This window comes from Branchiostoma lanceolatum, chromosome 19 (assembly GCF_035083965.1).
Source record: "Branchiostoma lanceolatum isolate klBraLanc5 chromosome 19, klBraLanc5.hap2, whole genome shotgun sequence".
Taxonomy (NCBI): Eukaryota; Metazoa; Chordata; class Leptocardii; order Amphioxiformes; family Branchiostomatidae; genus Branchiostoma; species Branchiostoma lanceolatum.
Window position 1 is genome coordinate 217,131 of NC_089740.1, and position 18,613 is coordinate 235,743.

General features: G+C 41.7%; 1 protein-coding gene across 6 annotated transcripts; it reads left to right on the forward strand.

Moving 5' to 3' along the window:
• Nucleotides 1-407: 407 nt before the first annotated feature.
• Nucleotides 408-17,827, forward strand: LOC136425668 (uncharacterized). 6 transcript variants are annotated; one of them, XM_066414600.1, is made up of 9 exons: nt 440-532; nt 1,354-1,456; nt 3,343-3,735; nt 10,369-11,368; nt 12,097-12,209; nt 12,898-12,975; nt 15,015-15,115; nt 16,432-16,589; nt 17,338-17,827. In XM_066414600.1, the coding sequence occupies exons 3-9, from the start codon at nt 3,349-3,351 to the stop codon at nt 17,358-17,360; spliced, it is 1,860 nt and encodes a 619-aa protein (XP_066270697.1). In that variant the 5' UTR covers nt 440-532; nt 1,354-1,456; nt 3,343-3,348; the 3' UTR covers nt 17,361-17,827. The 6 variants fall into 6 exon arrangements, 5 of the variants coding, with proteins under 5 accessions (XP_066270695.1, XP_066270697.1, XP_066270696.1 ...); XM_066414598.1 differs by lacking the exon at nt 1,354-1,456 and having other exon boundaries at nt 408-532; XM_066414599.1 differs by lacking the exon at nt 1,354-1,456 and having other exon boundaries at nt 441-532; nt 3,324-3,735.
• Nucleotides 17,828-18,613: the final 786 nt, after the last annotated feature.

Sequence of the window (18,613 nt, forward strand, 5' to 3'; positions counted from 1 at the left end):
ATATTTGCCACCGACTGACACAGCATATTTGCCGTTCAAACACTGGAATTTGTCTGTTTTGAATGTGTAATTTGTGTTTCTTTATTGGAGTAACGTAACGTTAGATATTTTCCCTTTTTTGATGCAGCCATTATAAGGCTGTGTAACACCGCTGCCCCTGGTAGAACGCCCTACCGAAGTTAGACGGGTCGCTTCAAGCGCGATTTAATCAGGATGATATTGTTATATCTACTGATGATTGACATTGGAATAAACAATCATATTGTAAAATCAGAGTTTGTACAAAAGCAGATAGCGACCCGAGCGTACCCATACATGTAGCTTTTAACTTCTGTTCATTTAGTACACATGCATGAAAAATGGAAAATAAAGTAACATGACATCATGACATGGATTACGAATCATGCATTTTGAACTTTGACCCAGTGGCTGCAGTACGTATTTTGACCGCACGGTGACTCTTTTGACATGGTTTGGTGATGAAATTGTGAAAAATGTCACCTCTTGGTTTCAGTCTGAGTGAAAGTTGAAGGTAAGACATTAGATCACATTGGTTAAGTAGCCTTTTTGTACATGTACGATTGTCAGCATCGCTATGGGAAAACAATTCGGTTCCGAGCTGCAAATATGAAAAGCGTCAGTTTCCCTGTAACTTTCGACCGTGGCTTGGTAACGTTACAAACAACCTTCTTGGTACAATTTATAACCTCGCCCACGGCATTTCCACGCCTTTTCCCTCGCCACTGTCTAAATTTTCGAAAGTCCACGAAGACTGTGCATTTCATAGATGTGTATTTTCGTTCCATTTTGTACTGAGGTCCCGTATTTTGTTGATGTTCCTCGGCTGGTCTGGTATTTTCATCACTTTGGATCGGGCCGGGGCGGCCGCCATGTTTGTTCCATGCATGCATGAAATATCAATCCATGTACGCGTGATTAAAAAAAAATTGTGTGAAATATCATTCTTTGTGATAAATGGAGACGGTTCTTGATCGACAAGTAGTTAAGTTTCGTTTTTATATGAAAAAAAGAAATAAAAATCTTCAAAAAGGATGCAAAGTGTAACGTTAGGCACATTTTTGGTAAATTTTATTTTTTTCATAACTATATAACGTTATAACGTTATACTATTAAATAATTATATACAGAAAAGGCTGGGCCCCTCTACCTGGACTGGCTATTGCCTGACAGGGTTGAGTCATTACAAGGAGGTTAAAAGTAAGCCTCCTTGGTCTGATTATAACTCCCCCATTCACACATGTTATACATATGGATGAATACAATGGATGATGGTCTGTCAAATCCTTCTTCACTTATCCTCTTAAGACAATTTCAACAAATATCCCCCTGCAGTTCCAGATCAGGCTGCTAGGAGGCCAAATGGGATTGTGGAAAAAGCTGGTCCTGTCTACCTGGCCTGTCTACCCTGGCTGTCTACCTTTTATGGGCCCCAAGGGTATGCATGGGGGTTTGGGCTTTAATGGAATTTCCTTGAGGAAAAACTGGGTCAATGCAATTCCAGACGTGTGTGAGCTGGATGGAAGACAACACCTATTGGGTTGGGGCGGGGGTGGGGGTGAAGCTGGTAAAGCAATACATGTATACAATAAAATGTTCCTGAAATGTTAAACAAAATTGAAGTAGAAAGTAATACTAGGAAGCAAATAAAACTGGTAGGATTAGCCAGACAACAATAGGACCTTTGTTTGTCACAACAGCTAAATTCACAACAGATGTCTGACACTCCTGGGGGTTACTGTAGCTCAGATACTGACTAAATCTTTAGCAGCTGCTGCTCTGGCAAACCATCCTATCAGTTTTCTTTGTTTATCCTGTACCCCATCACACCTCTTCTATCTAGTGTAACAATCCTAGTACATTTTATTGTATACTTTATTAGATGTTTGTTTATCAATAATCGATTTTATTCCAGTGTTGGTGGAGTTGCTCAGAACTATCCCTATCCTCCAACAGTATGATCCAGCCCACCCACAGCTGGGATTGCCACTGACCCAGGTTTTCCTCAAGAAAATTCGATCAGATGCAAAACCCCCATGCATGCCCTTGGGGTCCAAAAAGGGTAGATAGCCACGGTAGACAGGCCAGGTAGACAGGGCCAGCTTTTTCCGCAAACCCAGGCCAAATCTATGCCACAAGATACAAAAGTTTAAATGTAGTACCATATAATATATATAACAAGCTGTTATGGGGCTAAAACCTAATCATTTCGAGGTCTCATCAAGCCTTTAATCCAGGTACCAAATATTAGGTTTGCGGAAAAAGCTGGCCCTGTCTTGGAAAAACTGGGTCAGTGGCAATCCCAGCTGTGAGTGGGCTGGATGAAAGACAACAAAAAGCTAATTGTGCTGTTGGGGGAAACAGGCAGCTATGAGCAACTCCACCAACACTGGAAGAAAATCTATTATTTATCAACATCTAGGTAAATAAAATGTACCAGGATTGTTAAACTAGATAGAAGGGGTGTGATAGGGTACAGGACAAACAAAGAAAACTTATAGGATGGGCCAGGCAATGATAGGGCCTTTATTTGCCAGAACAGCAGCTGCTAAAGATTGAAAAAAGAAAACCTCATAAAACTAAGCATTTAAAGTTTAACAAGCCAGCACCATACATCTGCTTAAATATGTATGGCAACTTCTTTTACCAGCCTTTGCTATTTGGTCAGTATCAACTACAGTAACCCCCAGGAGTGTCAGACATCTGTTGTGAATTTAGCTGTTGTGACCAAGGAGGTTATATCTATAGCCTCCTTGTTGTGACAAACAAAGGTCCTATTGTTGTCTGGCTCATCGGTGAGACAGGACCAGCTATTTCCCCGAACCCCCAAATATCAAGACAAACCATCAATGCTGGCATTGTCGATTTATAGCTCCCCCACCCATGTGCAAGCACGTCCAACCCCCAGATGATGGGGAACAGAAATAGACCTCTTGACAATTATGGCGGCCATTTTTAATTTCCCGAGGTCAGCTCGAGGTCATGCACCAAAGTGAGGCTCAGGTTGGTGTGACCCTACATGTATATTGTGGCCGGAGGGGAAAGGAGGTGTTTGTGGTGTTTCAAGTTCATAGTTGAAACAATTATTAATAAAAATAAATGAAAAAAAAACAATTATTATGCAGTACAGTACATTGTAAGTATTAAAATGGAAACATCTAGATTTTGCAGTGTGATTTTGTGGCAGTCAGACCTCACACAAGATAAAGCCATTTACAGTAGCTCAAAAGTGTGTTTTGGGCAATAGTCAATTATCATGATTGTACATGTATCAAAATCCCGTCGTTTACTGGCACCATTCTCAGTTTATTTTTGTATGTTCAGGAAAACATGGCAAGACTAATTCAGTATGACAACCACCCCATCAGAGTTCTTCAGTACTTGGATCAGCAGCGAAGAGCTGGCACCTCCGCCTGCGACGCAACGGTCAAGATGGAGGGCAGACATTTTCCCGCGCACAAAATCGTCCTATGTGCTTCATCAGGATACTTCGAGACCCTGTTCAAAGCACAGACAGGAGAAACAAGAGAGGTGGAACTCTCGGGGCCGACAACAAAGGGTTTTTCTGCCATGTTGGAAATGATGTACACGTCTCAGCTTCAGATTTCAACAGCAAACGTGATGGAGGTACAGGTTGCTGCCAGTTACCTGCATGTCATGGACGTGGTGGCAGACTGCACGCGATTCCTCACTACCAGCCTCGCGGCAGGACACAGGGTAGGGTAAAATTTGTTTTCTTCACAAGTCATTTTGTTACTTTCACTGAGTAGGTTATACAGTCGTCACATTATTTTTAGTACTGATTGTGTGTTTTTGCGTTTCGGCGCATGCGCGCCGGAACGCATTGTCCTGGCTTTTACCTTGCAGGCAGGAACCAGGGAAGCTTGGTTCAACACTGTGTCACACACCATATGACCATATATGGCAATACCTTCCAAAATCCTTGTATAGCCGTTGCCTTATATGGCAAGAGAGCACGAAAAGGCAGGCAGGCTAGATTTGCATGTGACACAGGAGGGCGACCGCATGTAACTGCTACAACTGTTCGGAAATATCATTGCATTGTGGTTTCGGACTTTGATATCCTGAAAAATGACCATATTACATCTATTCCACAAGATTGCAGAAGAAAAAAAATGATTTCGTCAAGAAAACAACCAAAAATCGGCATAAATGATACCATATAGTGAGGTTATAGCATTACGTCCAGAGTGACAAGTTACGTACCGCAGCTTGGCCGATCTGGCAACGCGAAGCACTTCGGACCCAGAAGATCCGGGTTCGTGTCCGTGCATGAATTTTTTTTTCTTTTTAGATATTGAATATCAAAAATATATATTGATATTATATTAATCTATCAATATCATATTTATGAATATCTTTTTTTTTCATTAATAAATAAAGAAATATTTTATATTTGTTATTTTTAAATATTCATTTAATATATACAAGGCCTTTGTCTTATGAACAGGACTTCATAGATTCCAAACCCGGCATTCGAATTTTTCTGTTCATTGTAATGGAAAATACCGTGCAGCGGCTCCTATGCGCGGTAAGATAATTCTTGCAAAACACTCGCCACTAAACTTCTATCCCCGATGTAAACAGAGGCTCTTGATGTTGTTTGCAAAACAGCGATTCTTTGTTACAGTAGCAAATGCTCCATTGTTCAGTATCGACTTCATTCAGACAACACGGACGTGGAAAGTGGCGCCCCTCGGCACAAAACTATGGGAATTTTCATGAATTTTAGCAAAATTACCCAGGAAAATAAGGAAGAAATGTTGTAAATGCGGAAACCAGAATAATACGGATGTGGTAGCTGTTGATTTGTTTGACATTTGGTAGTCATTTTAGATAGAACCTTAGCTGTTATGAACTTCTATTTCACTTAATTACCATAGTGCTGATGATTCAATGGTGCTTTTTCAAATTTTATGTTTTATTGCGTGCCATGTACATAATTACATTGATAGCTTTTATAATGAGCCTATTATACATTTTACAAATAAGTACAAGTTGTAGGCCAAGACCAGCTTTTTCAAAAGCACTTAAGTTAAGTGCCGTAACTTCAAAATTGCTTTCCCCAATCTGCCTTTCTCTATTAAAACAGTACTCATTTCCCAAAATGACAATTTTTCTTATAGACTGAACAGCCCTTGAGTGACTTCCTCTGGCAGATTTTACTTCAAGTAAAGGGAAAAGACAATTCACACTCATAAACGTAGCCGAAACGCCAGCTTTTTTTAAAAGCTCTTGTTTTGTATGTGGGCAACATAAGTTGGGAAGTTTTGATGGATCTTTGGTAACGGGGGTTGCCCTAACTTATGACGCGCCCTAACATGTGACGGATTTTTTAGTGATCTTATTATGCATAAGTACGCCGTGTTTGTGTCCACTGACTATGCACATAAGGAAGGTAAATAAACCAAGTTCATGCACATAATTTTTATTTGCATTCAAAACATATGTGTACATATGGGTTTGCGGATTCAAAGGGGTGGTCTACTGGGGTGGGCTAGTGGGGTGGGCTACCTCAGCATCTACCCTTTCTGGACCTAAAGGCTGTGCATGGGGGTTTGGCCACTTATGGAATTTCCTTGAAGAGGTACTGGGTCAAGCTGTGGGTGGGCTAGAGGGAAGGCAACAGCTGATCATATGCAGTGGTAGAAATCCTTTTTTTCAGTGTTCTGCAATATTGCAGACTGTCAAAATTTTTTTCTGCAATTTGAAAATATTTTCTGCAAATACACATGCCTCCATACTACAACCTTCTCAACTTAATAATGCCTACTTATTTACATTATATCTAGCTTTGCAACATTGCTGTAACGTTAATTCTTTATTCTCTCACTCTATCTTTGATTATCACTAGCAAAGTTTTAAAGAGGAATAACAAATTATTGCATGTGTGTGAAAAATATTCAAATGAATAGCGAAAATTGCAACAGCAAAAGCATATTTATTCAATATCAATCAAATCAAAATTCGTTTGATCATTTCAGTATGTGTATTAAAATTAAAAACAAATTCAACAGTCTGCCTGAGAAGGAGGACAAGGGCATTATATCCTTGCGAGAAATGCGTGTTCTGATTCGTATCATAATTAACATCGCACGACCTGTGACACAGCCACGGCCCACAGAAAAAATTACAAAAACCGAGATGAAAATGTAGAATTCAATGTAAAACGCCTTTACGCAAACCTTGGCGTCTGTGTATTTTTTTGTATAAATCTGAAACATCGCTATCGGTTTCAAACATCGGACTCCGACTTCGGACATTCAGGGAGACTCAAGAGACGGCCTGGCGATGTTAGTTTTCACGGTGGGTGCCCCCCTCCCCACTGTCTCGGCACAGGAGAAAATGTCCCGCCTTTTTCACACAAGGCGGTGCTCAATGTCTATCCGAGTAGTTCTCAACCTCATCGCTGCCATCTGGGCTTCAAGGACCACGGGCTAATGTAGTGACCACCGTGTCCTTCCTTCTGTCATCGCGCCCATGCCCCGAGTTCGGGCTCTGATTGAAGAAATCGCATGCTTGCGACACGCTAGAAACATCCGGGAATTGTTTTCCCGACTTTTGCCGACCTCGAGATCGTGACGGCGGAGATTAGCGAGGGTTGGCGGAAATGCACGAATTTGACATTTTCTCACATGATTCGTCTCCGAAGTTATCACGGAAAGTGTCGAAACCCCCCCCGAAAAAACTGACCTCAAGTAGCACCAGGCAGTCGGAACGCACCGAAACGCTGCCATCTTGCGCGGCGCTGTGGGCTTCAGTTTATATCTACAGCACCGCTAGTTTGCTTACTAGTAAGACTTAGTCTATATAAATCATAATCTTCTGAATTGAGAGCCAATTTGAATCCCGAGTCTGATTTTTTTTACCCTGGGAGTCCAGGCAATCGGATCCCCGCACGCGCGCCCAAGCTTTCACGGCCCACCCTCACGCTGCCCCCCGAAGACTGACCCCGCCCCACTCTCCGCTCATGCAGACCCAAACTCCGCTATCCGATTACTCCGCTATCCGATTACCGGCCTGGTGCCACGTCTCTTGCTGTCAGTTTCTAGCACAGCTCCTGTGTTGGAAAGTTCTTCGCGCTATTGGCCTGCCGGTAATCCCCGCACAGCGGGACGCCACGTGTTGATTGGGCGCATTTCTGTGGGCTTCTGTAGGCGAGGTCACTAGAGGCCACATATTACCATATATGACGTCACGGTAAACATGTACACTGCAGCATACGTCTTTGATGTTCAAATCAAACAACCCAATTTGAAACTTTGAAAGACGATATCTCTGTAATCCTATGGCCTGTATCATTGATTTATGTACCAAAAGAAAGGTAATTTTGTTGATGAAATACCCTCAAATTAAATAGCAGAAATGTTCATCAAATAATTCTGTCGTATGTTCTGCTATGAGTCACGTAACTCAAGTTACAATTGCAAATTCAGTTAAGCAAAAATTCACAATAGAAGATAATGGCCGTGGCTGTTGTGTATGTTATAGCACAAATAAAGGAACAAAGAATGTTTGTGTATCATGTGAACTATACGAGGCCGGGGGGACTCACGTCACGCCCGTATTTACGCCATCGTCTCCCGTCCGAGCTTCCGGACATAACGAGCTCGCAAAAGGTACGTTTTAGCATTATAATTTAGCATTTATAATTCCTTTGATTTTAGCATTTCAGGACATCAAAGTTTCGGACTACCATTGAAAGGCAATCGTGTATACTTATTCTAGATTGGTATCAGTGATAGACATCGATAGAATAAGCTTGCAGGCGAAGGGAAATCTTTATTTTTGTATAGGTTTTATTTCAACATGTCAGAAATGTAATGAAATACAATGTGAATATCAAACAGTGATGAAAGCTTTAGAGATCGCAGCGCCGCTTCTCTCGCCGTTTGTCGGTTCCCGCCAAATTTCCACGTACGCCTGTTTTAGCGGAAGCGGAAATACAACACAAGCCCCTTGCGTAAGATGACGATCTGTGGTTCATGAATATTAAAACAGGCACGGGCTGATTCGCTGTCGCCGCAGGGCGGACGACCAATCCTGCCACCGTGCAAGCGGCTTCCAGCTGTGCGCGCGGCCATAAATCATAAGCACTTCTCCACCTCTGTGGACGGCCAAAGATAGACGTGGCGCCAGGCTCCGTGTATGGCTAGCAGATTTTGGGTTTACAGCGGAGAGTGGGGCGGGGTCGGTCTTCGGGGGACAGCGGGAGGGTGGGCCGGGAAAGCTTGGGCGCGCGCGCGTTGCTTGGTGGCTAGCCGATATACGGTGCCTGGCCCCCAGGGTAGATTTTTTTTTCTTCTGCAAAATTGCAGATTGTTTAATTTTTCTTCTGCAATCTTGAAAATCATTATGCATTTTGCAGATTGCAGACGGGTATTTCGAACGCTGATATGGCAGGTGGGGGGGGGGTGGTGGTAGGTGCACCAAGACTGGTAGAAAAGCCATTTTTCATAAACAAACTTCTAAGTACTCAAAGTATACAATTAGGATTTTAGGGAAGAGGTACAAGGGGAATTAAACTGGAAGTTGGATAGGGCAGCTAGGGAATGAGGTAGCCTTTGTTTGACAAAATTCAAAACATATGTCTCACATTTAGACTAGAATGTACCTGAATGCATGTGCTTGTATACAATGTACAATGTATTTGTGGTTATGTGTGTCAGTGTGCATGAGCGTGGGTTGGAATGTTGTAAGTGTGTGTGTTTGTGTTGCTTTTGTTCCTCATTTCTTTCGTGTAGCCACAATGCCTGACTGAGCAGTATATAAAGGAACAGGGAACATGGTCCTCCATGTTTAAAAATCTAAAACTGGGGATAACAAACTCCTGCACGATGTAAATGTATGCTCATTGCCCACCTCCACCCCCCACTGTAGCATCCCCAAAGTAATATGATCAGTTGCATTCCTTCCGGTCCACCCACAGAGTGACCCATCTTTTCCTCAAGGAAATTCCATTCAATGCTAAACCCCCATGAATAGCCTTGAGGCCCAGAAAGGGTAGATGCTGAGGTAGCCCACCCCACTAGCCCACCCCAGTAGACCACCCCATCGAATCCGCAAACCCGTGTACATATTCATTTCTTGTTTTGTCGAGACACCTAAATATACGACTTGTGCCAAGCAGATATACAACTATCATACACATAAGAAATATAACTTCATAAAACACAAAAAAATTGGGTCTTTAAGTGTTTGTTGAGAAGAAAACCGACCAAAGAAAACAACGTAAACATCGCTGCCGCAATTTTTTGGGCCGCGATGGTGACGGACGGCGATTCAACTCACAGCTTTGTAACGCTCTAACATGTGATTGGTATACATACCGTCTATGAAAAGGAAACTGAATACAGAGATGGCGAAGATATTTCCCAATAAGTAGACAGAGTATTTTTGATGTAAGCGGTGTCGTTTTTTCGTAATGATTTTGTAAGTCGGGTCGCATAAAAGACGTACATCTGGCCGCGCGCATAGTGCGTAGTAGCCTATTTCCCGTGAAAACATGAGCTGGGATGCGCTAGATATAGCCCTTCTCACATGACGTTAGAAGTACACACTGTCAAAATTTTCCGGTCAAAAGAAAGCTATAATATAGCAGACTTCAAGCCTTATTTACATTTCCCTAACTTCATCACCAACTTCCGAATAGAGCAAAATTACCAAAGCGTAATAAGTTAGGCACACTATCTGGCGTAGCACTAAATCAGAAGGTACATTCGTGAAAATGTCTCACAGCGTCTTCCGCATGTAACGCGGAGCGTGAAGGGCCCATGAACAGTTCTTGTCCAAGTATGGTCTCTGGATGAATGCGTTCAAAATTCATTCATTAAAACATGACCATTCTCTGGCAACCAGCAATGGAGCGCCATGAGTTCGAGCGCGTGAAAAACGTCATATATTTGGGCACCCCCGTTATGTGGAAAGGTGTGGAGAAATGAAGAACAAGTTCAATTATGCCCCCCCTCCAGTGACCTTCTATGATACCGCAGCAAATCTACTACATTTGTACCAATTTTGTTGTCTAGAATATGCTATGATTTTATCATTCCAATAGGTCACAAAGGTTTGGGCCCTCTAGCTGCTTTTCTGGAAAAGCAGGGGCCTTTTTGATTCAGTTCATGGCAGATGATCCCAGTAATTCAAGAAGAGACTGATTTTGATAACACAGTTACTGTAACTGTAACATTGGGGCTAACATCACAAACTTAAGATACTGTAAACACCGGCCCTTTCCCTTCCTACTGAGAACTCAAATTCTTGTGAAAATAAATCAATGTACAATACTTTATTTCATCAGTTAAAAAGTTTTCTCTAATCCTTTAACAGATGACAGACAGCACCACTAGGCGAGTCCTTCACTATCCCTCCCGCCCTGCCGAACTGCTCCAGCACATGGACTCCCTCAGGAGAGAACGCCCGTCCTCCTGTGACATCACCATCCAGGTCAGGAACCTGGCCTTCCCTGCACACAAAGCCATTCTTCTGGCCTCCTCTGGATATTTACGAACAGTTCTAAGTGGTAAACAAAATATGAATGAGATTGAATTACAAGGACTTAAAAAGGAGGGGCTTTCAGCCATATTGGACATGATGTACACATCCCAGCTGCGGTTGTCTGCGCAGAACGTCATCGATGTACAGATCGCTGCGAGCTATCTCCATATGATGGACGTTGTTGCTGACTGTACGCAATTCTTAACCGAGTGCATCATGTCCGGCTTCATGGCGAATACTCGGCTCACAGTCACAGACAGAGATTGTCAACATGATGTTGCAAAGCCCAACTCAGAGACTGTTTTTGCTGCAAGCTTGTATCCGTCGTCAATGGCTGAAAAATCTGAAAACCACATCAACAATCCAGACAACAGTCCATCAGGCAGGGAACATCTCCAGGCACCATCTCCAGTACTGGCACATCAAAGGGAACATCTCCAGGCACCATCTCCAGTACTGGCACATCAAAGGGAACATCTCCAGGCACCATCTCCAGTACTGGCACATCAAAGGGAACATCTCCAGGCACCATCTCCAGTACTGGCACATCAAAGGGAACATCTCCAGGCACCATCTCCAGTACTGGCACATCAAAGCCATTCTCACTCTGACGGAGACGTTGTTGTGAAAAGGGAGTCGGAGGATTTGGATGATGTGAGGACGAGTGAAGGGATTGGTCAGCATCAGAACAGTCTGTACTTTGAAGATGTCTGTATGGAGGGTAGAGAACAGAGTCAGACATCACAAATGTCAAATGTTTATGGAAATAATTATCATCAGCAAGGACAGAGGATACAGGAGCTTCAAACTAACATGTCATTGACAAATACTGGTAAGAAATTTAAGTGACTCAGTCTTATTCTTATGTGTACTAATCTAAATCAGCTCAGGGAGAATTTAACCCCCAAAGCCACATCAATCTAAATTCATGGTTTCTGATTTTTCCATGAACTATTCGTCTAAGAGTAACGTTAACTATATAGGTGGGGGAACACAGGCATCGTGTGATAGACCCAACTATCAAATTAATGCATTGATAACTGGAGGGGCTTCAGCTGTTGGTACAAAAATTTGACATTTTGGGGGTTGATTGGTACAAAGACATCGTGATCTTTTTTAGAATTTTATATGAGAAAAAAATGAAGCGACGAGTCTCTGAATCAAGAAATTAGATCAGTTAAACCTTTCAGATAAGCCAGCAAAATTTCTCTGATGTAGCCTCCACTGTCATGATAAAAAAAAATCTTTTGGATACCCTAAAGCAAATATCTTACTAAACTGCGCCTTAATTGTTCAAAATATTGCGGCAGCTTTGTGAAATGTCTCCAATTTTCCCCTGTAGTTACACTGACGTGCCATGCACGGATAAAATATGTTACCTCTGCAAAAAAAGGAAGTCTCGGAATTGCTTTCTCCCAGAGGGCACAACCTGTCTAAACAGACTGGACAGGTCTTTCTGCCAACCCATCTTTTTTTAATGTTGCAGTCTCAGGGTATTTGATGGAATTATTATCAATCCTATTCATATCTGGTATCTACACTTTCTTTGCTCAAACCTAGGCGGACCTGGGCTGTCTGGAGTCGGTCAGCAGGAGTGTGACATCATGCACTACAGCCGTGAACAGATGCTCGTCAAGAAAGGAACCAACAATGTCGCCAGGAACTGGTTCAGAGTGAGTAGTGCTAATCTCCAAGCAGATGTCAGAAGCAGATATAGTACTGTGAACCTTAAAATGATTGCAGTGGTTTTATTTTCAGTGACGTATCTACCATAACAGCTATCCCTCCCACCATGAATTTAAATTCCTTTGAAAATAAGAATGATTAATGAATTTACATTAACTGTAACATTTTATTCAGATAGCGCCCTTTCTTCCATTGACACACCCTTCTGATTGTCGTTTGTGAGAGAAACAGGGAGCTAGAAATCCATCCCCGCATCTGCTTGGAGACGAGAGTTGAGCATCTTCCACACACTACCTGACATTTCTATTGTACAGTTTTAGTAGGATGTCAGACAGCAAAACCCACTTGTGTGATTCAAACAGTTTTCCTAGTGTCTTATTAATGTGTATTATAAATGTTTGGATGGCACCAAGCATGATGGGTTTGTGATAACAGATAAAAGTTCACACTTCCAACAATATTGTTGACCAATTACTGACCAATGCCTGTTTGGTCACATGTCTTAAGCACTAGTACTGCTAATGGGCCATCCATTTGAGGAAGGTTGTTGGTTTAGCCAAAGATGTGCTACAGTGTACTTTTTATTATTATGTGTTGGATCAAAATATTAGACTCCAATGATTTTCCACATCTTTCATGAAGCGTGATTTGCTTGTATTTGTTCCAATGCCCTAGAGAGTGGTGAGAGAAACAGTGAACAAGTATGAGATGACCGGCCTGAGGAGTGCACACATTGATGACGCCATGGCAGAGGTGAGGTTCGTGGAGCGCTGCCACCTGGTAGTTTGATTGGTAGATATGTCGGCTGGTTCAGACATGTCTGTTAGTTGTTATAAGAAGTGGGTTAATTATGAGTTCCTTGTACCGCTACTGGAACAGAATCATTTTGAAATGGTATGACAAAGCCTAAAACTCATTCATCTGGTTAAGAACTGAACGAAAACGAGCAGTGCTGATTGATTCATTGGACACAGCAAATCTTTTTTTGGTTTTTTGGCATGGTTTATTATTCAATATTTTACAGGGAAACCAACAAACAAACAGCCTCGCAGGTACCCATTGGTTATCTGGATTGCGCTGGAAGTTACAGTTATATTATATACATTGTAAGGAGAGAGGTTACAGTCAGGTGTTCTAAAATCACAATTTTCATTGTATGATTCATTTAATCTGTATAATTTGTTTACAAAGTTACTGAATCATCAAAAACATCATTATGAGAAGATATCGATACGCTACATAAAAGCATTCCTACATTTCGTTAAAAGACACATTAACACATTAATCATATGGCGCATAGAACTTTAACAAGATTGGCAACATAAAAAGATGTTGCCATGGCGACGGTGGTCTCTGTTAACGTTTTCGTTTTTAGCCCACATGCAAATAAGGACCTCGCATTAAATCATATCAGTCGATCACCTTCTCTACCAAAATAACACAAGTTGTCCAATGTATGAAAATCTTGTTTTCACAAAAAAAGATATTGTACCATTTCCTCATAAATAATTAAATGAGGCCCTCTATGCAAGATTTGTGTCTAATAGTGGCCACATTTACTTAACTTCCATATGGTGCAAAAATGAAATCCCCATCATTTACCACTATGGATTTATAGTATTTTGTCATTAATTATGCAAATTATTTGCATAATTGATATCTATCGATATTTATCTCTTTCTCAGTTACATATGTCATGTGTTTGAGAGTCCTTTTAGTAGAATGCAGCTGATTTATTAACTGTCCTCATTAATTATGCAAATCAGATATTGATTTGCATAATTGGCATATGATTATGTAAATCATCACTTAAGCTATCTACACACCAAAAATTATGATGATCCGTCATCCCCTTCTTGCGTTATTCTCTTTCAAAGTTTGAGTCAAAATCAGCTCCTGCAGTTCCAGAAAAAGTTGCTAGGGGGTCCAAATCTACAGGACATACTTTCCTAACAAAGAGCTATCCACCATTGAAAAATCATGACTATAGCATGTTCAGAAGACGAGATTTGAAAAGTTAAAGTTCCCCTGCAGTACCATAGAAAGTCGCTAGGGGGCCCAAAATCCAATCATTACAAGGTCTCCCACAGACCTACCCACCTACAAAATATGAAGACAATACATCCAGGCATTCTTGAGTTATCGTCCCATGGACTTTCACATTCCTGTACAATTCCTAGAATTCTTGCAATCTGCACACAATATTAGTAAAAATTTGGCTCGCCCCTGAGGCGTCGCCAAAAATTAGAAGACCTTTAGTTGTTGACATGACTTACATTTTGTATGTGTACAGTTCATTGAGAAAGTTGGTCATGTATGGGATGGGGCTTCTTTTGTACCTGTCCGTAAAGTCTTGTATCTTGTGTATCAATTTGAAAGTTGTTCTCAAACCAACCCTTTATTTTTACAAGAAGGCCTTTTCCCTTGTTACAAACCTTGATATCCAACTCAGACTGGTGCCTACTGCTTAACAAGATCAAGTCGTTTTGGTCCTGGCCTAATTAGATCCCCTGGACCTGAGAGAGCTGGGTGGTATCACTATCTGTTATTGCTGGTATCCCTATCTGTTATTGCTGGTATCCCTATCTGTTATTGCTGGTATCCCTATCTGTTATTGCTGGTATCCCTATCTGTTATTGCTGGTATCCCTATCTGTCTGGTATCCCTATCTGTTATTGCTGGTCCTATCCATTAGCGCTGTGAGGTAGGTATTGTCGTTGGTGTGTCCTCTTGTGTTTCTGTATGTACAATATAAGCATGTCTGGGGTACTGAAACGTCGTCCTTCCATCAGGTGTTTCGCCGCTGTCCCTCCCTGAAGCCTGACGATGTCTGGGACGTCCGCAGACAGTTCAGGAACTTCATCTCCAACAAGTCCGGACATCTCAGCAGGAAGTAAGCAGGAAAAATGACTTTTTCTCTAGTCAATACTGCAACCCCTGCAAGTTGGGCTTTAGTAGATTCAGTGAACAGCGGCGAAATGCACAGATTGAAGTAAATGAATTCTGTGGTCTCTGATCTTGAATGGAGATCTTTTTGCCTTTATCACCTTTGCCTAGAGGGTAGATTTGCTTTCAGCTGTTTGTTTGTATTTGTATTGCATACCTGGAAAACCGCCTCAAGGCGTAACACACCAGGTTTGCACTTAAGAGTACATAATGTAGCATTTTTGGGGATTAAACTGCGTGAGTCATTTGCTTGAATGCCATTCCTCAAGCGCATTCAGATCTTCTTGCAGAAGTCGTGAATCATTATGTGTGGACAGTTCTATATGGCTCACTTTACACTCAGTGCGGTTTAATCAAACTAGTTCACTTTAACCGATTTCTGCCACTTACCATTCCCAGTCTAAAGCAGATAATCCGTTTTTTCCACGAACCGCACCAGACCACATCCCAACCCCGGTCTAGTCCGCTTCAGCGGGGGGTCGATGCGGTTCCTCTCTGTGTGTAAAGAGGAAACCGGCTCCGCGAGCGCTTTCAAGGTCATGATAATGATATGCTAATAAGCCTGCGCTAGCGATAGAAGCATATTTTCCTCATTCTGAAATGTTTGTGCAATGTCATTGAAAGTTGTCGAATGTTTCAAGTGCAATGGCCTGCCACCCATGGCTGCTTCTTTGGTGTTCTCCTATGACCCGATCAACGTGCCCGGCTTGCAGTACCGCCAGCGCGGCGATAACGAACACCAGTGGGTTCAAGCCTGGTCTTGTCTGTCCCTGTACATGCGTCTCATCCTCCTTTTTTTGTTGGGCCCGTACGCGGCGCCTCATATGCCAGAAAACGCTTGTAGCAAACATAAGAAATATGAACTACTGCAAGACGAAAATAAGTGGCTCTTCTACCGCCATTTTGAATCGCGCGCAAATGTAATATCTTGCGCCACGGGTGGCGCACTGCCCTTCCGCCCGTAGGTCTAACCGGTTTGGATTATTTGAACCGCACTGAGTGTAAAGTGAGCCTATATAACAGACAGTCATCAGCAAATAGCCTTACATTTGAATCCCACATTTGGTGGGTTGTGGACCACTTAACTCGAGAAGTTGTGGATGGATCTTGATATTTGGTCTGACAGTACAGTGAGTGTCAAAGGAAAGACAAGTTGCAGTAACATTTTTATTTCCCTTCTAGCTGCTTTCTATGGTACTACTGTGGAACTTCTTGCTTTGTATCTTAACGTGGGGACATGAATCAAGTTTGTATTTGTTACAGGGAAAGAGGGTATTTGGTACCATCCAAGAGAGTAGGAGGACAGAGGAGATCCCAGGAAGGTACGGACACACCACTCTCCCCTGCAAGTACATGTAGCACATCCTCTGTCCACATCCAGTCTGGAGGGGAGGACAGCGTGGAGCCTCATGAACATGAGGGTCAGTTTTTATTGTTTTCTTGAAAAAAGGCAAATAGTCCCTTACTCCCTTTCTGTTTTGGCTGTTTCTGAAAACCTAATTTGTTTGGAATCAGTGTTCTTCCAGACAAGTGTTTTTTGTGTCTTTCTACATTTTCAACCTTCAACTGTGTGCAGGCTGCATCTAATATACTGTCATCAGAATGTCAACAAAACTGCTGAAAAACATGTAGAAGTAGCATGACTGTTATGAACATCCGACTACTTTGATCATGTGTAGTTCCATAGTTTTGAGTTGAAGTCTGCTTCTCAAAATGCAGGGAAATAATGTAGCAATACGTGTAGTTAGAAAATGTGAATACGTTTTTTGCCCCAAGCCACAGTATATTTCTCATGCCTTCGATGCTCACTTCTTTGGTCCACCATGAAAGTCTTCTACAATGAACTCTAGTGGGAATGCTATAAACTTTCATCATCATTCTTTATCTATTGTAATTTACATAGAAATGATATCCTCCAAACAAGAAAAGAATTCGCCTCTGGAACATTTCCCAATACATCTGGTCAGTCCAGTAACCAGTGTCAAAAAGTTAATGCACTTACAGGTTAAAGAACACCCAGAACAATAGTTCAGTTCAAATATGATAGGTTCTCACTCGTATTAAATATTAAGTTTGACATAATTCACTACTCCCGTTACTTTAGTTACCACTTTTAAAACTTTTATGTTCATTTAAGGTAAATGTAAAATGTACAATGTTGTTTTTCAGCTTGGGAGTTCAGCGATGCCTGAAGAATCCTGCCAGATTTACATGTATATCCATACCTGCTGGCCGTCACAGAATAGTGCAGCTTCTATTTATTCCACCCATGTTCAGGCATACATGTGCTTTGTTAGGATAGTCTTGCAATTAATATCAATACCCAAAGTAATGGTTCAGTTAAAAGAGCCTATATGAGCTAGGAAATATGATTCAGAGAGTTTTTTCTCCAGTTTTAAAAATGAGCTTGACCCACAGGTGTGGGCTGCCTCACCTGTGTTTGGACACCTGACTATGAAATATGAAATTGATACAGCTGCAACAGTTATTATTGTACTTAGTCTAGTATATTTTTATGTGCATGCACACACCCTATAGCTTAGTCTGTATTAGACTGGCTGACAGTTGTAGTTTTATTTAAGTGTTGTCCTGAAAGTGTAAACACAAAACTCAAAATTTTATCCAGTTGCTTGAGTAACTATTTTTGGCGTACAAAACTCAATACAGTCAAACCTGTCTATAGCGGTCACTCAAGGGACTGGCCAAAACTGGCCGCTAAGGACAGGTGGCCGCTATGGAGAAAATGTTGATTAATGATGACCACGAGTGACACATATTTTCAGTACCCACTGAGATACATTTATTCACCGTACAGTACACATGTAAACATTGCATAGGTAAGTCACATTTTAGAAAGTCGATTGTTGTTGCCACCTAGTTAGTTAAGAACAAAATACATGTTGCTCAGTTGCCACTTACTGTTCGTTTTCGACCGTTTTGAAACATAAAATCGTGGCGATAGTTTTCCTTAGTCTGTTGTTGTTTCACTTGCCGCTTGTCATTATCAGCTTCTACCATTATGCTAATAGGGTACTCAGAAGAAGGTCGATCTTTTGATGGCTTTATTCTTTTCAGAAAATTGCAATAGCCCAAATTTTACATCATATTAATGTTATTGATATTCTTGTAAAGCTTTTGGTAAAGTAATTATCCTCAGTGATACTTTGCAGCAAAATAAATTTAGCGCATTATACCTCCGAAACAGTGTCGTCTACCGTTGACCTTTGTGCTGCCAACCTCCTTGGTGCTGCTGACTATCAGCGCCATTTTGAAAATTGCGCGAAACACGTTTTGACTTTGAGCACCGGGGAAAACGGATATTGGGCCGGCATTGAAACATTTCCCGAACTTACTGCATCAGCTACATGTGCGAGTTGTATTTTCCAAAAAGCTGCCGTAATATTTGTCCAGTCGAAATGCACAGAAATGGTCAATTTTGCTACGT

Coding starts and splice junctions, on each gene's coding strand:
- LOC136425668 (XM_066414597.1), top strand. CDS start 3,001: ATGCACCAAAGTGAGGCTCAG. Junction 11,369..12,096: donor CATGTCATTGACAAATACTG/GTAAGAAATTTA, acceptor GCTCAAACCTAG/GCGGACCTGGGCTGTCTGGA. Junction 12,976..15,014: donor TTGATGACGCCATGGCAGAG/GTGAGGTTCGTG, acceptor TCCTTCCATCAG/GTGTTTCGCCGCTGTCCCTC.